At 45.1% G+C, this 24,937-nt stretch overlaps 2 protein-coding genes across 2 annotated transcripts; one reads left to right on the forward strand and one right to left on the reverse strand.

The window, feature by feature from the left end:
- Nucleotides 1-3,706: 3,706 nt before the first annotated feature.
- LOC308337876 (nucleolar MIF4G domain-containing protein 1-like) lies at nt 3,707-9,440 on the forward strand (the record flags this gene model as incomplete). The annotated part of the gene is made up of 3 exons (XM_080831422.1): nt 3,707-4,681; nt 5,989-6,116; nt 6,971-9,440. 3 exons carry the CDS (start codon nt 3,707-3,709, stop codon nt 7,257-7,259), a joined length of 1,392 nt encoding a protein of 463 aa, XP_080687548.1. The 3' UTR covers nt 7,260-9,440.
- A 1,146-nt stretch (nt 9,441-10,586) lies between these two features.
- LOC308337875 (ATP-dependent zinc metalloprotease YME1L1-like) lies at nt 10,587-17,459 on the reverse strand. The gene is made up of 5 exons (XM_080831421.1): nt 16,467-17,459; nt 15,453-15,579; nt 15,287-15,360; nt 14,378-14,464; nt 10,587-11,718 (listed from the first exon to the last, which is right to left on the reverse strand). Exons 1-5 carry the CDS (start codon nt 16,599-16,601, stop codon nt 11,704-11,706), a joined length of 438 nt encoding a protein of 145 aa, XP_080687547.1. The 5' UTR covers nt 16,602-17,459; the 3' UTR covers nt 10,587-11,703.
- Nucleotides 17,460-24,937: the final 7,478 nt, after the last annotated feature.

A 24,937-nucleotide genomic window follows, 5' to 3' on the forward strand; every position in this document is an offset into this window, starting at 1 on the left:
TTGGGGGGGGACTCCGGTGCTGTGTTCCCCATAGGCCTCTGCTCAGCAGTGGTCAGGCCCCAAGCCGCTGACGTGAAAAGCTGTATCTCTCATAGATTGCAAGACAATAGATCCTGTTTTGGTAAAAAATAATAATCACTATCATCACCATCATAATGCAAGTTAGTATACACATTTGATATCCAGAAGGATACGCATCCCTGGAAAAAAGAGCACACGGAGGACGTCCCTTTTACGTTACATGTGTAACCACGATGCTTCCGGTTTGGGGCGCCTGGGCGCTCCGTCAGGCGAGTGTCCACCTGCAGCTCAGGTCCTGATCCCAGGGTCCTGGGATCGAGCCCCGCATCGGGTTCCCTGCTCAGCGGGGAGCCTGTTTCCTCTCCCACTCCCCCTGCTTGTGCTCTCTCTCTTTCTGTCAAATAAATAAAATCTTAAAAAAAAAAAAAAGCTTCCATTTTTTATGATGAGCTGGAATTATTTTGCATCAGAAAAATTTTTTTTTAATTTTTATTTATTTGACAGAGAGAGGGAGAGATCACAAGTAGGCAGAGCGGCAGGCAGAGAGAGAGGGGGAAGCAGGCTCCCCGCTGAGCAGAAAGCCCGATGTGGGGCTCGATCCCAGGACCCTGAGATCAGGACCTGAGCCCAAGGCAGAGGCTCAACCCACTGAGCCACCCAGGTGCCCCAGAAAAAAATTTTTTAATCAACATGTGCACTGAAACAAAAAAAAAATTTGTGAGCCTAAATGTTATGGACAGAATATTTGCGCCCCACCCCCCAAATTCACACGTTCAAGTCTTCCCCCCCCCGTGTGGTAGTGTCTGGAGGGGGGACCTCGGGAGGTGAGTAGGGCGGGAGGGTGGAGCCTCAGGCTGGGATTAGAGCTTTAATAGAAGGGACCCCAAGCCCTCCCTCATCCTTCCACCAAGTGAGGACAGAGCGAGATGTCATTGGTGACCAGTTAGGGGGTCTCACGAGACACTGAGACTACCAGCACCCGACCTTGGACCTTCAGCCTCTGGCCCTGTGAGAGTAAACGTGTGCGCGCAGGCCCCATCTGTGGCGTTCTGTCACAGTCGGACGAAGACATAGTTAAAGGCTACACTTCAAGTCGTATCTCGTATTACTCTTAATAGATCATTCATGCTATTATTTGTAAAACGCTCTCAGGCAAAGCCCCAGCCCGCAATTCTTTCTAGGCTGGGGGACGAGTGTCTGATACAGCGGCCTCATGTCTGCCCTTCCATTCTGACCCGCCTCGGTCAGCCCTGCAGGCAGGTGGGTGAGCTTTTCACCATACAAATCTCTTTAGGTCACCCCCACACACACCAAACACTGAGACCTGAGCTCTCCCTAAAGCATTCCCCTGGTTTCCTTGTGCTCCCAGAATGAAAACGCAGTGGGGGCTGCCAAACTGTCACACCTGGCCCTGCCCCGCACCCAGCTTGTTTTTTGCACGAGCCTACCCACGTGCCCGCGCCAGCATCCGCTGCTACCACTCGCTCAGGGCCCTTGTTGCATGGGCCCTGTGCCATTAAGGGACGGTTTTACGCTTTCATTCCTTGTCTTGGCCACAAGACGGTGAAGCCGCTGCTTGCCCTGCCCCCAGCTGCTCTCACTGGGGAAGAAGAGCCTCCTTTCCGGTGGTGCTGGGGCGGTTTGCAGGTTCGGAACAGAGCTCCTCCAAGTGAGAAGTAGCCAGAAAAAATGCCGAAGGCCTCCCTCACTTTAGGGTTTCAAGATTTACCCACATCAGTCCCTCCTGGAGTCCTAGAATCCGTGGCGTCAGAACAGAACCTCCTCGATAAGGAAGCCAGGGCCAGCCCAGGGCTCAGAATGATTCACAAACACCCGATGATCTGGGAGGTCACGGACACCAACGGCTCAAGTGACGACATGCCCAACCCCCTCCCCAGGACTCTGTATCAGTGAATGGATTTGATTCATTTGGGTCCTGTCAAAATGGGTTAGAAACAAGCGTCTCTGGCTCCCTCTCCCCAGTGAGTATCCGAGAAATTATTCAACAAGGGGGGAGCACGAACCCCAGGCCGTGACAGCAGAAGCTGGAGCCCAGCAGAGCCTGGAGGTGAGGACACGGAGACAAGCTTTCTCATCCCTGCTCTGGCTTTGCCCTTGCGCATGGCCAGGGCCCGGGAGGGCAGGCACCCAGGAAAGCAGCGGTGGGCCAGCACCCCATGCACCTGCTCCTGAGCCCCAGACCCCCAGGACTGGAGCTGCCCCCCGGGGGACCCTGCCTCCCCCGACACTTGCCTCTGGGAGCTTGGTGACCTGCACCAGCCAACAACACAGCGTCTCTCCACCCCTGAAGGCTCCTACCTTCAGCCTTCGACACATTCACTCCCAGTGTCCGTAGCCCAGGAGAACAAGCCCTCACGGGTAGGCGTGGGGAGCACTGCAGCCCCAAAGTAAGATGAGAAAGGAGACCACTGCAGCATGAGGCAAGGACTGAGGATGGGACAGACTGAGAACGGCCTGGCAGAGGCCCTGGGGGACAGCAAGAGGGAAGCAGTGCAAATTGCACCGTGAAAATGAAACGAGGAAGTTATTTTGTAAAACCCCGTTGGTCTTCACAACAGCCCGGTGCCTAGGCACTATCACCCGCCCATTTTGCAGAGAAACTGAGACTCCGCGAGGTCACACAGCTGGGAAGCGGAGAAGTCAGGGTTTGAACCCCAGCCCCAGAGCCCGGGCTGCTGAGCACCCTGAGTTCTGAACTTTTATTTGGTTGTGCCTCTTGTCCTTTCCAAAGCTTTTCTTTCCTGCTCCCCAGCAGGCCCTGGGTGCTCCCACGCGCCTCCTTCCCGTGGCTGTACTAGTTTCCTGAGCAGCAGGAATGCCTCATCCCCGTCCTGACGCTGGACGCGGGAGACCGAGGTGCGGGCCGGGCTGCTTCCTTCCCGGGGCTCCCGCAGAGAGTCTGTTCCAGAACTCCTCCAGCTCCTCCGGTTCCCGCAAATCGTGGCGTTCCCTGGCGTGTAGCGGCTTCTTTGTGACCTTCTCCCTGTGCGCCCCTACTTCCCGCTGGGAAATCCAGGAAAACCTCCTCTTACCTTTCTTTTTTCTAACTGAAGGACAACTAAGATACAATGTTATATTCGTCCCAGGTGTACCCTCCTCTTGATTACAGCTGCCAAGACCCTCTTTCCAGCAAGGTCACACTCCCAGGGTCCGGCGGTCAGGGATGCTTCCCTCCCCAGGCAGGTGTGCGGATAGAGAAACCCGGGAACAGCACCCCAGGAAGCCAGGCCGCCCCACCACACAGTGAGGTGACCGCTGCGCCGCACGTGGGAGATCCGAGGCCTGAGGCTGAGTGAGAGAAGCCAGTTTCAGAACAAGCTCGGCTGAGGTTTCCCGGTAAAACGCACAGACAACAGCGCGCACGTCCTCCCTGCGGATGCGGAGAGGCAAGCACGTCTGGAGCCGCCCCCTGCACAACTACGCCCCCTTCTGTGGCAGGTCACCAAGAGGCCTCTTCACCGCGAGCTGTAAGGGGTCACGCATTAGATGAGCACGTATTTGTGCGCTCCTCACGCGGCCCGAGAGCAGCGGCTGTTCGTTCCCGGGAGGTTCCCTGCGCTGCCGCCCTCCCGCCAGCAGGGGGCGCCCGTCTGCCCTCGCACAGCACCCGCTCTGCCCGGAAGTCCCGCCCCGACCGGAAGTCGGCGTAGGAGCTGCCAGGAAAATGGCGGCGTCCGCGAGCGCTGGAGCGGCGCGCCGGCTCGGCCGCCGGGGGAGGGGACCCCACAGGCAGCGCGGGCGCGGGGTACGCCGCGGGCCGGGGGGCGGCACCGAGGGGGCCCTGAAGCGGCTAAAGCTCGCGGTGGAGGAGTTCGTGCAGGCGAGCTCCGAGGGTGAGATCCCCGGCGGCGCCGCGCGGCCCCCGACGGGCGGGCGCGTGCGGCCGGGCGGGAGGAAAAGCCGCAGGGAGCTGAGGAAGGAGAAGCGGCACCTGAGGAAGGCGCGCCGGCTGCGGAGGACGGCGGGGCTCGTGCAGGGCCCGCGTGCGGGCGGCGGCGGCGGAGCCGGCGGAGCGAGCGGCCCCCGGGCGGCGGGGGCGGGCGGCCGGCCGTCCCCTCGTCGGGCCGCGCCGCAGCCGGAGGGGCTGCGACCTCCGCAGGCCAAGGGCGCCCGGGCCCGCAGCGAGCCCAGAGGGCCCCCCGGGACCCCCAGGCCCTCTGCAGCCGCCGCCGCCGCTCGGAAGCGGGCACTTCTGGCGGCCAACGAGGAGGAGGACTGGGAGATCCGGAAGCTGGAGCGGCGCCTCGGCTTGAACAAGCGCAAGAGGAAGGGCGGCGGGAGCTCCGTGCCGCTCACCTTCGCCCGGGACGGGCTCGACTACCTCCTGGGGGCCCTGGAGCCTGGACACAACGGCGGCTGGTGTGAAGGCGGCCGTGCGGACGAGGAGGACGAGGACGGACAGACGCTCCCCGAGAGCGGCACCGACAGCGGCACCGAGGGCGAAGGGCAGCACGAGGGTGAGGAAGAAGAGGGCCGGCCGGGAGGAGAAGCCGGAGCGGAGACCGAGGAAGCGGACGGTGACGACGACGGCCAGAAAGCAGCGCAAGGGCGGGCCGCGTGCGGAAGGAGGGAAAGGAGCGTCCGTCCCGCCCAAGGAAGGAGGGGGCCTGCCCCGGAGGACTCGGGCGCGGCGGACCAGGTCGGTGGGAGCTCGGTGCTCTGCCCTTCTTCCTGAAGGGAGGGGGGCAAGAGTGGGGCAGAGGCGGCCCGCCGAGGTATTGGCCACTGTCCAGCCGACGTGTGGCGAATCGGGTTGTTGTGTTTGGAATCCCACAAGGAACAGCTCCCGGAGAAAACATCCTTAAAGATCTTTCGTCCCAGAAAGCTGGTGGCCGTCCCCCCGGTTGTGCTAAGGTGGAGTCTCCTTCGTTCGGTGTTTGCTGCCTCGGTGTCCGAACCCAAATCGGACTCCGCCGCCCCTTTGCTCTGGCCACTGAGGTGCGGGGAGGCCTCCGCGGCGCTGCCCTCCCCGAGCCCTCCTTTTCCCGTCCGGCTGCCCCTGCGGCGCATCCGACACAGCCGGTCTGCGGCGCTCCCTGGGGTAGGGTCGTGCCCTGAAGATGAGTCAGGATCCGGGACGGAGCAGCCGAGGCCTTCCCGGGCTGCCCCTCGCTGTTAACACGGTTCCTCTCAGCCGGCACCGGGAGAGGAACGTGGGGACCGCCGCACGGTCTTCCGCTCGTCTCGGGTGACAGCTTTCTGCCCCAAGATACATGCGCTGCTTTCCCCGCACGGTTCTCCCTCGTCCTTTCGCTGCGTGGTGGTCTGCGCACTCACACCTCTCTGGGGGCATCCTCTCCGAGAGCTTTGATCGCGTCCTGACTTTGCTTTCACAGCCTGTGAAGGTCTGTTCGTGCGGCCTGAGCTCATGGGGGTCACGAGGGCCGCGGTTTCTGGGTGCATAAATGTGATTTCCCCAGCCCCGGGTAACTCCCTGACGGCGTGCATTGTGCCCCGTTTGTCTCCCAAAGCCCGCGCGGGGCCGGGGAGTGTGGGTCAGAGTAGTGATGTGTAGCCCTCGGCGTGGTCGAGCTGGGGATAGTGAGCGCCGGACCGATTCTGCCACGTGTCCGTAGGTGCTAGCATTGGACGAGTTTGGAGTGACTTTAGGACACTCTCCCTCCAGACTGGTGATGCACGGGATCGAGGTGTGTGTGTGCTGCTGTGCTGGCCGTCATCGAAGCCTGGGCTCGTGCAGAGTGTAGGGCTCAGGTGCGGCCGGGGCTGAAGTCACAGGGCAGAGAAGAGGCTGACTCTCGCGGCAGCAGTGACCCTGCACTCAGGACTCCCCGGGACGTTCAGCACATTTCTGAGGGGGGTTAAGCCTCCGTGGTCAGTCGTTACAGCTTCTCCCCGTCCTTGGGACTGTACTGCGGAAACGTGAACATAGCAAGCAGAGAAGAGGAACTTGTTCATGTAAAATTTTTGTAATTCTGTCCTTTCAAGCAGAGTCTCTGTGAAAACGAAGGCAAGTACATCCCGCCTCACGTGAGGCAAGCTGAGGAAACAGCGAGTGGTCAGAAAAAGGAGGGCCTGGAGAGACTACAGAAACACGTCAAAGGTCTGATCAACAGGTAACTGGCCCATTGCCATCCCGAGCCGTGCCAAGGGCTCGTCTCTTTCCTAAAGTTACAGAAACTTTCCCGGGAATTAGACTGTAAGTGATGGGGGAGGGGGGCATGGTGGTTGGTCTGCCCCTCTCTGTTCCTGTGATCTGTACCCTGAAAAGCAGGAAGCCCGCTGAGGCAGCTGAGGATTTTGTTTTGTTGCTCAGACAGTCGGCCTGGGCACTAGACCCCATGCTACCCGGCCTCAGGAGGGAAGACCACCAAGCGCCCTCGGTGACAGGAGGGCTCGGCTCCACAGGCTGAGCCTGGGAAGGAGGGCATTTCTCCCGGTCCCCCCACCTTCTCCCCCCCACTCCCCGTCTAGGGTGGCCAGCTTCCAAGTCCCTGTTAGGGTCCATAATCAAAGGAATGAGATTGATACAAAGCGAAGGTCAAGCAAAGCTTTATTTTGAGCCAAGCGTCGAGAATCAAACTGATTGGTCAGGGCCATCTCTTACAAAGAGGCGACCCCTCCCAGCCTCACAGACTAACTTTTATAGAGGTAGTTTAGCCGGGCTATACACAGGTGGCCAGTGAGATTGCAATAGGTCTGCAACACACAGAGAAAACTGCTAGGTTACACCTGGGTGGCCAATTGAATTTCAATTTACCCTAGTAGATATATGCACACCCCACTGATTGGATGTCTTCACCTGGCCTGACCCGCCCTTGTAACTGGGCTTTGCAAGTAAGTTCCTCTGGGAGGGGCAGGGTCAATCTAAGTTCACTGCATAAACACAAAATGACTCCCTCTGGCTAAGCAGGCCCTTACAGCTCTATTACTGTTTTTTCTTGTCTCTTTTATTCACGTCTTTCCCAAGCAATAGCAACCGCTGCATTTTCAATATGTTGTCCATGACGGCAACTCTGTGGATCTTTTTGAGATCTTTCATTCGGATGTTATACACCCGCTGGGACTCGTTGAATTCTCCCTTCTTAACAAGCGGGGCCCTCAAGTCATTCATCACTTCCCTGCGAAAGGTCACGGATGAACGCCCCTTCCCAGTCCCGAAACCAAAACACTTCTTCATTGCAAAGCCTAGAGGCTTCACCAGCACTTCACCTTCCACTGGGCTTTTCACCGCTTCTACACACCAGCACCAGTGCTAGAGATAAGCCAAACCGACCCCACAACGGTTTGGAATCTTGGAGCACCTAACAACCAACCGTAACCATGACGCCAAGCACAAATGCGCTTGTGCACCTCTGAAACCCGCGTGGCTGCGCCTGCGCATAAAGGGCCAGCGACTGAAGGTGCCCAAAGTGCATGTGCGAGGCCCAAGCCTCTCAAATCTCAGTGCGGCGGCGCGCCGCTCTGACGGGGCAGAGCGGCGGGGTCCCCACTTGGCTCGCCGCTGAGGGGCAGCGCGGCAGGGCCCCCACTCGGCTCACCGCCCCGAGGCTATAAATCTGGATAATATTATTTTAAAGACTCTGAAGACCTACAACAAACTAAGGAGGGTTTACTCATGAAGATTACTGAAGTTTGGTTAGAGCTGTGTGAGTCTGTGCTGTGCTCTCACTTCCCATGCCAGAAACTTGTCACTTAGAGAAGGGACTTGCCTGACCTGAGGCAGAGTAAGTCAAAGAGGTGGCCTCCATGCTAAGCACACAGAGTTCTCTAGCCTGAGGTTGCAATGCTGTTTAGGGGAAACAAGAGTAGCAAGGTATTTAACTGTAAGCTCTGAGAGGTCAGAGAGCCATCTGGATGGGATAAGCACTCCACATAAACTCCAGGTTTACCCGAGGCAGGCAGTAGAAACTGAAGCTGGTTCGAGCCACCCACATACCCATGGTTGCTAAGCCACGCGCATACACGCAAAGAAGCAGAAAGCTTTTTAGAAAGCAAAAACCAGGCAGCCTTGAAAATGACCCAAATGTTGCATGGACTTAGAAGCCCACACAGATCCGTCAGCAGAGGAGAAAGCATGAATAATGGGGTCTGCACACAACATCTGCCCAATCTTTGGCTAAATGTTAAAGGATGCAGGCACAGCAGCAACATGTAGGAAGCAAGATGTAAAAATTTAAGAAATGAACAGAGACATCAATGGCTGCACATTGCAGGAGAGACAGACTTCATAAGTTTACTGGAGGCAAGTTACTAAACAAAACAAGACAACCCCCTAGGGAGGAAATCAGAACCCCTAATTGCTACATTACCTGAAATTCAACAAGATTATAAAACAAAGAGACAAGAAAGGTGACCCTTACTACAAAAAGCATTAAGCAGAAACTGTCTGAGTATTTCCAGATGGTAGATTCAGCAAAGATTTAAAAGATTTAAAAGCAGCTACATGGACATGGTCAAAGACTAATGGGAATAGTGTTGAAAACCATGATGAAAATGACACAACACATGAAGAGTCTCAATAAAAAGATACAGGGGTGCCTGGGTGGCTCTGGGTTAAGCCTCTGCCTTCAGCTCAGGTCATGATCTCAGGGTCCTGGGATCCAGGCCCACATCCGGCCCTCTGCTCAGCAGGGAGCCTGCTTCCCCCTCTCTCTGCCTGCCACTCTGCCTACTTGTGATCTCTCTGTCAAATAAATAAAATGTTTAAAAAAGAAAAAGATACAAAGTAAATTAAAGATTTGAATGGAAACTTACAGCTGAAAAATACAGTACCTGAAATGGAAAATTCAACTGATTTGAGATGACAGAAGAATTGGTGAACTTGAAAAATCAACAGAAATTACTCAATCTCAAGCAGAGAGGGAGGAAAAAAAAATGAAGAAAATGAACAAAGCCTGAGACCAGATCAACGATAAGTGTACCAACACATAGGTAAGGAGACCCCCAGAAGGAAGACAGAAAAGGATTAATAAACATATTTGAAGAAGTAATTGCCAAAAATTGCTTAAATTTGATGAAAACCTAATCTGCAGATCCATGAAGCCCAGTAAATCCTAACTAGGAAATAGACAAGCACATCCACACCTAAACACGTTGTCATGGGGTCAAACTGCTAAAAGTCAAGAATAAGCAAACAAAAACAAAACCTTGAAATCTCCAAGAGAAAAAAAACCAACCTATCACAAAAGGAGACCAAAATTATGATTAACAGCTGACTTCTTAAAAAAAATAATGGGAGGGGCTCCTGGGTGGCTCAGTGGGTTAAGCCTCTGCCTTCGGCTGGGGTCGTGATCTCAGGGTCCTGGGATCGAGCCCCGCATCGGGCTCTCGGCTCAGCGGCGAGCCTGCTTTCCCCCCCTTTCTCTGCCTGTCTCTGCCTACTTGTGATCGATCGATCTCTCTCTCTCTCTCTCTCTCTGTCAAATAAATAAAATCTTAAAAAAAAAATAATGGGAGCTAGGAGTCTATGGGATAACATAATCTAAATGATTAAAGATTTTAAAAAAGGCAACCATGTATTCTATATCCAGCAAAACGATTCTGAAAAAAACAAAGGCAAAAATAAATCACATTCCCAGAGAAAGACTGTGGAAATAAGTATATAAAGCACTAGTTATGCCACTATATTGGTGAGTCGCTGTAACATGCACAGATATAACATATGACACTAGGAGCACAGAGAAGAAAATGAGATATACTGAAACAAAATTCCTACATTTGACCAGAATTAGAGTAGACTGATAAGATGCACACAGTCATACCTAGATCAATCACTAAGCTGTAACTCAAAAAAGGAGGAACAGAAGGATCTCTTGAGATATGAGAAAAACAGGAAAGAAAAAGCAAAATGGGAAGTGTAGAAACAAGTATATCGAAACTAAATCTAAATGAACTAAACACTCCACTGAACAGAGATTGTCGATTGGATTTAAAAAAAAGCAAGATTAATAAAGAACTTGTGTTCAGAATATATGATCTCTTACACCACATAATAAGACAACCCAAAAGGGACAGTGAGGGTGCTCTGAATGGATGTTTCTCCAAAGAAAATATACACATGGCCAATAAAACAGGAGAGGATATCACTAGTGTAGATAAATGTATGTTAATCCATGAGATATTATTTCATTCACACCAGAATGACTTTATCAAAAAGACTCTAAGAATATGCTGTAGAAGATACAGAGAATGATGCATTTCATCAGGTCCATAAAAAGGTAAACAGAAACTTACTACATGACCCAGCAATTTCTACCTCAGAAGTCTATCTAGGAAAAATAAAAACATGCATCCACACAAAGACATGTATACACACAGGGAGAAGGAAGGAAGGAGAGGGGGACAGGGAAGGATGAAAGAGAAGAGAAAAGGGAAAGGGTAGTTGGCAATTAAAAAAATGGGACAATGAATCTGGACCAAGGGTATACAGGGGTTCCTTGTATTATTCAAGTAACATTTCTGTAAGTTTGACATTAGATCAAAATTTAAAGCTTAAAAAAAAAAAAAAAAGAGGCAAGATACTGTATAGCAAACTCCCTCTATCAACTTCTTCAATGAAGACCATATACAACTTAAAAGTTATTAGAAAACTGTAGGTAATTTTAATAAAATCACTTCAAGAATATATCTGGTTGTAAAGCCAATACAATGAGCTCTAAAATAATTCTCTATTCAGTTAAATAAAGTCATCTGTAAATCCTGTAACAACATCTTCATATTCACAAAATCCGAATGAAAAGCAAGCATGACTTTCCATAACCAAGAGGTAATTCAAAGTTCACTTTGAAAGGACTGAGATTTGGGGTTAATCTTTCTTTTAATACCAAGCATAATTATATAGTTATTCAGATTTTGAACTGACTCACTTTTTATTTAACAAAATATTTGCTGCTCTGAAATAAATTTCATTAGTAAGAATGATGTTAAAAAAAAAAAAGACCATGAAATGCAAGCTGCATTTCTAAAAGGTTGTAATCATTAAAATTCTGATTAAATCTGTACATTTACAATTCTCTCTTAGATAGACAAAAACAGAACTATTTTATATATGGACAATCTGGAGCACAATAATTAAGTGCATCTTAATGAAGTTTCCACCGACCTATATAGAAATACGCTTCACTTGAGCCAAATGGCAGCATTTCTTCATCAAAGATAAATGGTACTATCTAAAAACAAAGATAATCCTTCGATAATTTTACGTTGCCAAGTAAAAGTACTTCCCAAGAGCTAAAGGCACAATTTTAATTCCCATCTAGTAGAGGAACCAACCATAAAATCATTACTTATTTTCAACTGAATAACTGATTAACATTTCTCAAATAAGCTGTTTCCAATCTTAATTGTTCTTTATTTTCTTTAACATATTTGCTATGGGCTGATAATTTGCCATAGGTGTCGTCATGGGAATAACCAGAATTAGATTAAATGTGACAAAAGAGAGACAAAGTGTTGCACACTCTTGAGTGATACCAAGGCAAGAATGGGAGAAAAGCATCGCAAAAGGAGACTACCGAAATGCTACTTATATATTCCCGCAGCAAAACCAGCAATGCATCCACTTTAAGAGTTATCATCTCACTTCCAATTTCTTTCCCTCAAGAATAATTTGAATCTCTTTGGCATCCAAAGTCTCATAGGTTATTAAAGATTCTGCTAGATTCTTAGCTCTTTTGCATGAGTCTTCAAGATATGTTTTGTTCATTCATATGAGTCCTGAAATGAAAAAAAAGAGGTATCTAAGAGGCAGAAAACTTAGTAGAAGCTAAAATCATAAATAAGAAAAAAAATGTATATGCCTTAAAAATATGAACTATATTCATTTCTATTTATAAAAGATAAAAGCATGAAGCTCTTTTTTAAAAATTAACATAGAATGTATTATTTGCCCCAGGGGTACAGGTCTGTGAATCATCAGGCTTACACATTTCACAGCACTCACCATAGCACATACCCTCCCCAACATCCAGAAACCAGCCACCCCATCCCTCCCCCCCACCTCCCCCCAGCAACCCTCAGTTTGTTTTGTGAGATTAAGAGTCTCTTAAGGCATGGAGATTTTAAACACCCAGCATGGAGCCTACTTGATTGATTGATTGATTGATAGATAAGGCAAGCTTGGTTCTCAAAGATTAGTTTCAAACTTGCAAACACTCTCTTTTTAACTTCAAAATGTATCACATGGATAAGTGAGGCCTACCTAGGCAGCTATACTTAAAGATATACAAGTATATACTATACTTATCTGCTGTTTAAATAAGGTCTGCAAACAAAGAAATCTATTTCTCTATTCAATATACATGTTAAAAAGGAAAGGCAGGTTTGCTCCTTTTGCCTTGTGAGATTTCACCAATTTATTCACTTTCAAGAGTGAGAAAAGATCTACTTTTCTATTCTTATTTGGTAACAACTTACCTGTCAGTCAGTGACTATACCACTGGAAAATGAGTTTACCAACACCAAGAAGCATACGTCATATAAAAATAACATAATTATTAAAAATAAACATCATTAGACATTCTGAACAAAACTGTTATGGTCAAGTGAAATATCAAATTAAAGAGAACACAAAGTATTATAAATATGTCATGGAATATTGAAACTAATAACCTAGGATGAATTAGTATTAACTTTAAAAACTCCATTGGAATGAAACCCTTACACCGTAACATGTAAGACTACGATAAGGTTTTTATATCTTTAAGTTTCATATACATTTGAACCTAAAATGTATACTAACTAATCATCATTTTCCTTAATAACTATGTAAGTGTGCCATCTAGTGCAAAGAGTACCTACCGCCCTCACAAGCTTAACATTTCAGAAAAGTATTAAGAGCAAAGAAAGAGTATTTCCAATGCTCTAATACTAGAAGAGATAATTTACACAAAATAACATAAATAGTAAAAAAAAGAATGAAGATTCAGGCAAGGGAGAGAGAATTCCTCTTCTGAAACACCTTCTAAACCTTTCCATCATATAAGCTTTTCATAAACTTAATGACTTTAAAGCTTTTACTTCTTTGAGTTAATCAAAACCTGGTCCTCCTGGGGAGACTCCGAATCCTTCAACTGACAGCTACTGATTCACTCCTATCCCAGATATTTCAGAGTAAAGAGGTGAGACCTTTGTTCCCCTCACTGCTGACAGACTATTACTCTACCACCCTCTCCTATAAAGCATGATTCCTTTGAAGTTTACACCACCTGACTTCAACATCCTTCATTCTGCCGTCTACAACCCTAATTCCAGTTCTTGTTCACTAGACTTTCTGCCATTTAGCTCAGTCTTTTCCATTCCAAGACCTGCCTTCATGTACATCCAAATGGAATACACATATCCAACCTCTGCACTAAGCACCAGACCCATGTATCCCTCCCAACTTGAAATCGTCACTAAGACCCCTCAAATTCAGGGGTACCTGGGAGGCTCACTTAGTTAAGTGTCTGCCTTCAGCTCAGGTCATGATCCCAGAGTCCAGGGATCGAGCCCCACATCAGGCTCCCTGCTCAACAGGGATATCTGCTTCTCCCTCTGCCCCTCACCCACCCCACTTTATGCTCACGCTCTCTCTCAAATAAACAAATAAAACCTTAAAAAAAGAAAACACTTCAAATTAAATATGTATAAAACTCAGCTTATAATCTACACACTTCCCCACCTTAGGCCATCATCAGTGTTTTCTCAGTCAACGACACACACAACTAGATGGCTGCACCAAGCAGAAATCGAGAACACAGCTTTGTTACTTAATTTAGCTGCTCTCACCCAAACATCAGAAAGGCATTTGATTCCACTAGATCAGTATCTCTTGAATGCATTCATTTTTCTCAATTTCGCCTCTCACTGCCCTAATCCAAACATCTGCTGTGCCTTAAGGAGATTCCACAGAACCTACTAACTCATCTCACTGAATCGACGCTCACGTATTCTGCACTGGACCCTGCAATCAAAAAGACTTTCATTTTCAAAGACCTTTATGCTTCATTCTCAGCATATGTACACAGCGAGGCACAAAGCAACTAATAGTTGTGGAATAAAATATATGTCAGAGTGAAAAACTAATAAAGACTCAAATAATCAAATATCCCCCCTATTCTAACAACACTATGGTTTTACAGATGAAGTAGAATATTTATCATTACTGATATTAACTGTTCCTAGCCTATGGCCAGAATAAAATGAAGATTCAGTCTATGACCAGAGGCTCCCAATTACATACTGAAATCATGGCTGCAATGGTGCACTCACTCTCTTGATTATATACAGCGACAGTTTTAAACAGGGGGTAACCATTACCTTCTGGTAGCACCTAACTATTTAGGCACATTAATGACTAGACAGATGAATAAGCACAGAAAAACAGAATTATTACCCTTAGAAGGATTCTAATTTCTTGTTCAATAGCAGATTGAGTTTCTGGACTCAGTTTCCCAGTATCACTGTAGGTCATAACTCCAAGCTAAAACAAACAAAAAGAAAGAAATTGAACAGAAACACCCCAAACCACTAATAAATGTTAACAGAGGAAGTACTATCCTATACTCAAGGAAACCTCATCAAGGGCAAGGAAGAAATTCAGTATAGAAATTTCTTCATTCTTCTGAAAGTGTAAGACTAAAAAGTATGAACAAGAGAGAAACTTTAAAATCCTAAGTGTGGTTCTGAGTACCTTCTTCGAAAACCTTTGCCACTATTCCAAATCCAGAAATCCACAATGTAGTGTATTAGAAGTGCTGTGTGAAGCCACAGTGATAACATAGGAGAGTGAAATACGTGGGAAGGGGAAAGTAAGCAAGCTCGGCAAACAGAAGTTTTAGGTCATATGAACAGAAACAGAATATCTTATCATTTGCTTAACTCATGACATACTATTATTGTCCAAGCAGCCAGAATGGAAAGTGAATACTATATTCTAGTGGTCAAAAAAAAAAAAAAAAGTTTACTTTAGAATGAGCTGTGACAAATCTAGTCGGAATGAGACAGGGGGAAAGTAAATGTTACCAATTTATAAGGAGAACCCTCTCTCCTACGGTGCCTGGGGTAGCTCAGTGGGTTAAGAGACTGACTTCAGCTCCAGTCACGGTCCGGCATCCTAGGATCAAGTCCTGCACGGGGCTCCCTGCTCAGCTGGGAGTCTGCTTTTCCCTCTGACCATCCCCCCTCTCATGCTCGCTCTCTCCAATAAAAAAATAAAGTCTTAAAAAAAAGAACCCTGTCTCATAAGGAGACACTTGGCAAATCATCATTTGATACATGAGGGAGGGGTAAAATCAGCTATTACGTTTTCACTCATTCCAAATTCGGTAACCATCTGCTTTGCAATTTTAGTTGCATTATCAACATCACTGGAAGCACCTAAAATTTAAAAATATACATAGTCTCAATATTTAAAAATATTTTTAAATCAGCAAGCACAATCTGAACTAAAGCCATTCTTTACAGCCAACCTGTTGTGATATGGTCAGTTCCAAATATAAGCTCCTCAGCCACTGTTCCTCCGATACTAACATCCATCTGCGCAAGCAGCTGAGCTCTAGTTTCATTCCATCTGTCATTCTCAGGCAAGAGGGACACCTAGACAATTGGAAACAAAGAAAAACTCCAGACACAGTTGGAAATATTTACATTAATGATCAGAATTATCATCTGGCTCTTGCTAGAGCACTTAATGTCATGATGCTGACAGCTCAAAGACATTTAGTAGAGATGGTCTCGGGCGACTAATGACAAAACTGGTATTATGCAAAGGAAGAAAAATTCTTTATAAAGCAAAAGCTTATTTTATGTGTCATAGCTATATAATCCTGCAATAGGATAATGCCGCAATAGGATGGACTTGTACCCAGGTGCCAAAAAAGAAAGGCTTAAAATGTCTATCGTTAGAAAGATAAGAAAATGAGGGGCACTTGGGTGGCTCAGGGGGTTAAAGCCTCTGCCTTCAGCTCAGGTCATGATCCCAGGGTCCTGGGATCGAGCCCCGCATCAGGCTCTCTGCTCAGCAGGGAGCCTGCTTCCACCTCTCTCTCTCTGCCTGCCTGTCTGCCTGCTTGTGATCTCTGTCTGTCAAATAAATAGATAAAATCTTAAAAAAAAAAAAAAGAAAGATAAGAAAATGAAACTTGTACTCAGTGAGAAAAATCTTAGAAAGACTATGGAACCACTAACCTAGTTTCTTTGAGGAGGGAAAAGAGCAATGACATATTTAAGAATGATACTTTGTTGTCATTCCAGACTTAAATTTCATCATGTTAATATATAATATTTGAACTATTAGTATTCTTTATTAGCAGATAAGTTTCACGAGTGTAGCTGATCTCACAGTGGTTCAGAACGTTAAAGAAGAAAGTTATTAGCGAGCTTAGAACTTAGTTGAATTTTCTTTTTATTTTCCTCAACAGTTTCCTACAAGAGCTTTTGAAGATTGTTATTTGAAGGAAAAGGAAAAAAAACAAGATACTTACATGTCCAGGTGTTGACCCTCTTGGCATGATTGTAGCTTTGTTGATAGGCATTGCATCCTTACTGTAATATGCAATAATAGCATGACCGGATTCATGATATGCTGTGATGGTTTTGTTTTTATTGTCAATTTCCATGTTTCTACGTTCAGGCCCTAAGGATAAAAATTTAATTGAATAAAATTATTCCGTGAGGAAGGTATATTTAGATGAATGAAACCCACTTGCTTTTAAGTAATTCTTAGAGTGGCATGACTTAATATCACTAATAAGTTATTTTAAACCAAAATAAGTTGCCAACTGACAACCAAAATTGTAAGAGCTGTCCTCTTACTCCTTACTATCAATGAGAAAAGTTTAATTCTATTTCCAGAAAATAAATTTAAACAAGAAATGTCACAACGAAATTGCTCTGAAGCCAATTCAAGATTTAAAATCAAATATTGAAAATTAGCAAAATTTTTCTTTTATCAGTACAATTATTCTTTTATCAGCTATACGAGACAAGAGTAAACACATGGGCACCCCCTTCCCCCAAACTGTATAATCATATAAACTGTATTTGTTCTGTAAAAGGCCCAGTTGTGTGGCTACTTTTGAGTAAATATTTTCTTGCTCCTATACCTTCCTTTCTTATAACATTTTTCTCAAAAAGAATTTATTCTCTAACATAATGAACAGTGTAAGACAGGGAAAACAAAAAAGAGAAAAAACCTATCTGTTAGAATTTTATCTTTGGAAAACTCTAGTTCCTTCATGGTAACCATTTCTTTTCCATCAATAGCTGCCTTTAATGCAGCCTGGTTCACAAGATTCTCCAACTCTGCTCCAGAAAAGCCAACAGTACCTCGAGCTATAATTTCTGGATCCACAGCTATGTAGATAAACACAATATTAAAATTCCAAAACAACTCTTCACAAATGACTCATATTCCAAAAGAAAAAAGAAAACAGCTATCCTGAACTAGAACTTAAAATATTTATATCACTGTAACTACAAAATAAACTTACTTTTTCTAAAGGAAAACCAAAATTGCCATTAAATAGATCATTAAAATCCCATTGGGACACATCACAAAATTTGTAAATTTAAGTAACTTTGTGAAAAGTAAAGAAATGCAGAGTTGCCAGACATGATTTATAAATCTTCAAATTATGACCTAAACTGTTACTAGCCTAAGCACAATTGAGAATGTATACTCCTAGACAACATTTTGTTTTCTGAGTTTCATCTTGAAATACTTTATACTTAAGTATTTAGTATTATATGTACATTTATAAAACTCCCCCATTAGAGGAAACATATCAGGCTTTTTTAAAAAAGATTTTATTTGTTTTTATTTGGGGGAGAGAGAGAGAGAGCGCATGAGAGGGGAGAAGGTCAGAGGGAGAAGCAGACTCCTCATGGAGATGGGAACCTGATGTGGGACTCAATCCTGGGACTCCGGGATTGTGACCTGAGCTGAAGGCAGTCGCTTCACCAACTGAGCCACCCAGGCGACCCACCATATCAGGTTTTAAAATTGATTCACCTATCCTTGAAAATACTACAGCTTAGTTTAATAGCTGCATTTATTACTCAAGTGGGTCCATAATATTTTCATATGTTTTGTTGTAAAGTTTGCTTCTTTGGGGTCCAAAGTGATGATATTTTATGTGCTTTTTCTACTATTTCATATTTTACATTCATCTAAAACCACTTATATTTATCTTCAAGTATTATCTGAATACTGTCAAGAAAACATTCCTTTTTAAAAAAAGGAATTTTGAAAAAACTTTTAAATTTTGTCAATCCCATTTATAATTGCACCCAAAACCATAAGATACGTAGGAATAAACCTAACCAAAGAGGCAAAGAATCTATACTCAGGAAACTATAAAGTACTCATGAAAGAAATTGAGGAACACACAAAGAAATGGAAAAATGTTCCATGCTCATGGATTAGAAGAACAAGTATTGTGAAAATGTCTACATTACCTAAAGCAATCTACACATTTAATTCAATCCCTATCAAAATCCCATCCATTTTTTTTCAAAGAAATAGAACAAATAATCCTAAAATTTATATGGAATCAGAAAAGACCTCGAATAGCCAAAGGAATATTGAAAAAGAAAGCCGAAGTTGGTGGCATCACAATTCCAGACTTGAAGCTCTATTACAAAGCTGTCATCATCAAGACAGTATGGTAATGGTACAAAAACAGACATATAGATCAATGGAACAGAATAGAGAGCCCAGAAATAGACCCTCAACTCTATGGTCAACTAATCTTCAACAAAGCAGGAAAGAATGTCCAATGGAAAAAAGACAGCCTCTTCAACAAACGGTGCTGGGAAAATTGGACAGCCGCATGCAGAAAAATGAAACTGGACCATTTCCTTACACCACACATGAAAATAGACTCAAAATGGATGAAGGACCTCAATGTGAGAAAGGAATCCATCAAAATCCGTGAGGAGAACACAGGCAGCAACCTCTTCGACCTCAGCCGCAGCAACTTCTTCCTAGGAACATCACCAAAGGCAAGGGAAGCAAGGGCAAAAATGAACTATTGGGATTTCATCAAGATCAAAAGCTTTTGCACAGCAAAGGAAACAGGCAACAAAACCAAAAGACAACTGACAGAATGGGAGAAAATATTTGCAAACGACATACCAGACAAAGGGCTAGTATCCAAAATCTATAAAGGGCTCAGCAAACTCAACACCCAAAGAACAAATAATCCAATCAAGAAATGGGCAGAGGACATGAACAGATATTTCTGCAAAGAAGATCTCCAGATGGCCAACAGACATGAAAAAATGCTCCACATCACTCGGCATCAGGGAAATACAAATCAAAACCACAATGAGATACCACCCACACCAGTCAGAATGGCTAAAATTAACAAGTCAGGAAATGACAGATGCTGGCAAGGATACAGAGAAAGGGGAACCCTCCTACACTGTTGGTGGGAATGCAAGCTGGTGCAACCACTCCGGAAAACAGTGTGGAGGTTCCTTTAAAAGCTGAAAATAGAGCTACCCTATGACCCAGCGATTGCACTGCTGGGTATATACCCTAAAGATACAAACATGGTGCTCCAAGGGGGCACGTGCACCCAAATGTTTATAGCAGCAATGTTTATAGTGTTTATAGCACAATAGCCAAACGATGGAAAGAACCTAGATGTCCATCAACAGATGAATGGATAAAGAAGATGTGATATCTATCTATCTATCTATCTATCTATATAGTGGAATATATATATATGTATCGTGGATATCTATCTATCTATCTATCTATCTATCTATATATATATATAGTGGAATACTACGCAGCCATCAAAAGAAATGAAATCTTGCCATTTGCGACGACGTGGATGGAACTAGAGGGTATTGTGCTTAGCGAAATAAGTCAATTGGAGAAAGACATCTATCATATGATCTCCCTGATTTGAGGAAATGGAGAAGCAACGTGGGGGGTTTGAGGGATAGGAAAAGAATAAATGAAAGAAGATGGGATCGGGAGGGAGACAAACCATAAAAGACTCAATCTCACAAAACAGGCTGAGGGTTGCTGGGGGGCGGGGGGGGCAGGAGAGGGTGATGGGGTTATGGACATTTTGGAGGGTATGTGCTATGGTGAGTGCTGTGAAATGTGTAAACCTGGTGATTCACAGACCTGTACCCCTGGGGATAAACATACATTATATGTTTATGAAAAAATTTTAAAAATAAATAAATAAATAGGAGGGAGACAAGATGGCGGGGAAGTAGGAGGAGGCGCCTTTTCAACCTGCACCCTAAAGTGAGCTGATTACCTACCAAAGAACTCCGATCACCCATGAAATCAGCCTGAGATCAGAATTATACACGTCTGGATCTCTACGGGGGCCAGAAGACGCCAGTGGGCAGGTAAAGTGGAGTGGGAACGTCAGACTGATATCGGAAGATAAACAAAAGGGGGAGGGAGCCACCAGAGGCGACCGACTGGAAAATAATACCCCAATACGAGAGTGCCCGGCATCTGGGGACCAGCATTAACTTGGAGTCTTGTTGAAAGCACTCAAAAGAGCAAAGACTCGAGCGGGGAAATTGTGGGAATCGGGGCGGATAGGGATAGGGGCTTAAGTCCCCAGACCCAGGGCAGCTTCCCCTGGCGCTGAGCCAGAGAGTGCGGCGGAGAAACCTGGTCTTTGTCCCGGAGCCGCCAGTGCGCCCGAGAACGGGTGGAGTCCAGCTCCCGTGAGGGGCTGGGAGCCACACCAGACAGCAGAACGCGCACCTTACTGGAGATGCGCGCGTGCCTCAACCTCCTCTGAGAGAGGTGCACGCCCAGCCTGGTGTTCTGGGACCCACGCGGCGATAGACCCACGCGGCGATAGAGCCGATAGAGCTGGAGGCGCCGCGCCCCAAACCATCCCCTGGGAGAGGTGCGCGCAAGCACTGAGCTCTCAGCCCCAGCCAGCGGGAAAATCTCAGTGTGCGATTGCTGCTTGGAACCTCTCTGGCAGTCTGGAGCTGCCCAGACAGCCACAGCTGCCTTGGTTTTGCGGACAAGCAGGAGATCCTGCGTCCCCAGGGACCGTGACTCAGAACCTGCTCTGCCCGCGGCCCAGCGGCTGCAGCACCTGCAGGGGAGCAGACTGAGGCTTCTCTCTGAGAGGGAGGTTGGGGTGCAGTTTTCTTTCCTCTAAACCTCCAAAAACCATCAAAAGCTGTCAAGGCGAGAGAAAAGAAGTGAACAAACATAAAAACCTCCAGAGAACAAAAACCTGAAAAAAAACGTTTTTCTCAGAGCCCACCCCCTTGAGGGGGTCGGGAGGACTTAACTCAGGGAACATCATTGACTGAAAACCCACGTGGCAGCCCCCCCCCCCCAGAAAACAAATCAGGAAAAAAAAAAAAAAAAGACTACAAGAGAACAACCACCACCGCTTCATAGATACAACTTTTATTTTTAATTCTTTCCCACTATTCTGGTTCATTTTTTTCTTTTTTTATATAGATAATTTTTTAACCTATTTACCATCACAGTGAGATGTCCAGTACATCAAATTCCATGATAAACTTCTAACATGAATTTTTTGATAAATACACATGTGTTTTTCTTTTGCTTTTATATTTTCTTAATTTTTAAAAAAAATTTTTAATTTAGTTTAGTCCAGTTTATTCCTTTTTTATTTTTATTTTCTAATATTCATATAGAGTTAAACTTCAAGGTAACCCCCTTTCTCCAAGCAATGCTACCCCTATAGGTGAACCAATTTTTAATCCCCCTTTTTCTTAGGAAAGTTGAGTCCTTTAACAAAGATATCAAGATACATCCAGGAAGAATCAAAATAACCTTCCTCGCCCACACCGAGAATCTATAACCATGCTCCCATCTTTTTCTTCTGCCAGTGTCTCTGTGTATTTATGTTTGTCCGGATAGTATATAAATCTTATACTTGGGGTTCTTCTTGACGAGGCTCCTCCTTTTTTTTGCTTATATATATATATTTTTTCTCTCGTCATATACTTTTATCAGTCTTTTTGTTTGTCTGTTTTTGTTTGTATACGTCATAAACCTTACCCTGGGGCCCATTTGGGCTGAACCTTCACTTTTATCTTCCCTTTTTTCCTGTCTCTCTCTCTCCCTCTTTTTTCTTTTTCTTTTCTTTTTTCTCTCATTTGGGTGGGGAATCCTGAGTGCTCAGAAGCGTTCCAGGGTGCACCTTGACTGCACCACGGTCAATACATCCAGCTACATCTGTCCAGTCATCTCTCACCAAAATGACTAGGAGGAGGAATCCCCAACAGAAGAAAAATACAGAGGATGGGCCTTCTGCAACAGAGCTAACGGCTATCAACATAGACAATATGTCAGAAAGAAAATTCAGGCTAACAATTATCCAGGCAATAGCTAGGTTGGAGAAAGCCATGGATGACTAAACGGAATTGATTAGGGCAGAATTGAAAGCGACCAGAGAGGAGGTTCATAATGTTAGGGCAGAGCTGAAGGCCACCAGGGATGAGGTTCACAACGCTCTCAATGAGTTCCAATCTAATCTAAATTCTCTAAAAGCTAGGGTAACTGAGACAGAAGATAGAATTAGTGATCTGGAGGACAAACAAATAGAGAGAAAGGATCAGGAGGAAGCCTGGAACAAACAGCTTAGAAGCCACGAAAACAGAATCAGGGAAATAAATGATGCCATGAAACGTTCCAACATCAGAATTATTGGAATCCCTGAAGGGGAGGAGAAAGAAAGAAGTCTAGAAGATATAGTGGAACAAGTTTTTCATGAAAATTTTCCCAATCTTGCGAATGGAACAAGTGTTCATGTACTAGAAGTAGAAAGGTCCCCCCCCCAAGATTATAAATTCAAAAAAAACATCCAGGCACCTCATAGTAAAATTGAGGAATCATAATTGTAGATACAATCTCTTGAAAGCCGCTAGGACAAAGAAGCTCCTTACATACAGAGGAAAGCCCATCAGAATAACGTCAGACCTGTCCACAGAGACCTGGCAAGCCAGAAAGGGCTGGCAAGATATATTCAGGGCACTAAATGAGAAGAACATGCAGCCAAGAATACTTTATCCAGCAAGACTGACATTCAAAATGGATGGAGAGATAAAGAGTTTCCAAGACCGGCAAGGCTTGAAAGACTATGCAACCACCAAGCCGACACTGCAGGAAATATTAAGGGGGGTTCTATAAAAGAGGAAAAATCCTAAGAATAGCATTGAACAGAAATATAGAGACAATCGACAGAAAGAAAGACTTCAAAGATAACACAATGTCAATAAAAACGTATCTCTCAATAATCACTCTCAATGTGAATGGCCTAAATGCACCCATAAAACGACACAGGGTTGCAGATTGGATAAAACGACAGGACCCATCCATATGTTGTCTACAAGAGACCCATTTTGAACCTAAAGATACACCCAGACTGAAAGTGAAGGGATGGAGAAGCATCTTTCACGCCAATGGGCCTCAAAAGAAGGCCGGGGTAGCGATTCTCATGTCAGATAAATTAGATTTTAAACTAAAGATGGTAGTCAGGGATACAGAAGGACACTACATCATTCTTAAAGGGACTATCCACCAAGATGATCTAACAATTGTAAATATCTATGCCCCCAATATGGGAGCAGCCAATTACATAAGAAAACTATTAATCAAGATAAAGAGTCATATTGATACGAATACATTAATAGTAGGAGATCTTAACACGCCTCTCTCAGAAATAGACAGATCATCGAAGCAGAAAATCAATAAAGAAATAAGAGCATTGAATGACACATTGGACCAGATGGACCTCATAGATATATACAGAACATTCCACCCTAAAACAACAGAATACTCATTCTTCTCAAGTGCACATGGAACCTTCTCCAGAATAGACCACATACTGGGTCACAAATCAGGGCTCAACCGATACCAAAAGACTGAGATGATTCCCTGCATATTCTCAGATCACAATGCTTTGAAACTGGAGCTCAATCACAAGGAAAAGTTCAGAAGGAACTCAAATACCTGGAAGCTAAAGACCACCTTGCTTAAGAATGCTTGGATCAACCAGGAGATCAAAGAAGAACTTAAACAATTTATGGAAACCAATGAGAACGAAGACACTTCACTCCAAAACCTATGGGATACAGCAAAGGCAGTCCTAAGGGGGAAATTCATAGCCATCCAAGCCTCCCTCAAAAAAATTGAAAAATCCAGAATACACCAGCTGTCTCTACACCTTAAAGAACTGGAGAATCAACAACAAATCAAACCAACTCCACACGTAAGAAGGGAAATAATCAAGATTAGAGCAGAGATCAACGAGGTAGAAACCAGAGATACAGTAGAACGTATCAACGAAACTAGAAGCTGGTTTTTTGAAAGAATCAATAAGATCGATAAACCATTGGCCACACTAATCCAAAAGAAAAGAGAGAAAGCCCAAATTAATAAAATTATGAATGAAAAGGGAGAGATCACAACTAACACCAAGGAAGTAGAAACAATCATCAGAAGCTATTATCAACAGTTATATGCCAATAAGCTAAGCAACCTAGATGAAATGGATGCATTCCTGGAAAACTATAAACTCCCAAAATTGAACCAGGAAGAAATTGACAACCTGAATAGACCGATATCTAGTAACGAGATTGAAGCAGTGATCAAAAACCTCCCAAAAAACAAGAGCCCAGGACCTGACGGATTCCCTGGGGAATTCTATCAAACTTTCAAAGAAGAAATAATACCTATTCTCCTGAAGCTGTTTCAAAAAATTGAAGCAGAAGGAAAACTTCCAGACTCTTTTTATGAAGCCAGCATTACCCTGATCCCCAAACCAGGCAAAGACCCTACCAAAAAGGAGAATTTCAGACCGATATCACTGATGAATATGGATGCTAAGATTCTCAACAAGATCCTAGCAAACAGGATCCAACAGCACATTAAAAAGATTATCCACCATGACCAGGTAGGATTCATCCCTGGGTT

The sequence above is a fragment of the Martes martes genome (genome assembly GCF_963455335.1).
Source record: "Martes martes genome assembly, contig: scaffold_65, whole genome shotgun sequence".
Classification (NCBI taxonomy): Eukaryota; Metazoa; Chordata; class Mammalia; order Carnivora; family Mustelidae; genus Martes; species Martes martes.

Excerpts from the sequence above, each read along its gene's own strand:
- LOC308337875 (XM_080831421.1), bottom strand. The coding sequence starts at position 16,601 with ATGGAAATTGACAATAAAAACAAAACCATCACAGCATATCATGAATCC. Across the intron at positions 15,580-16,466 it reads GAGGGTCAACACCTGGACAT|GTGTCCCTCTTGCCTGAGAA; the intron begins GTAAGTATCTTG and ends CCAATTGTCTAG. Across the intron at positions 15,361-15,452 it reads AACTGACCATATCACAACAG|GTGCTTCCAGTGATGTTGAT; the intron begins GTTGGCTGTAAA and ends TTTAAATTTTAG.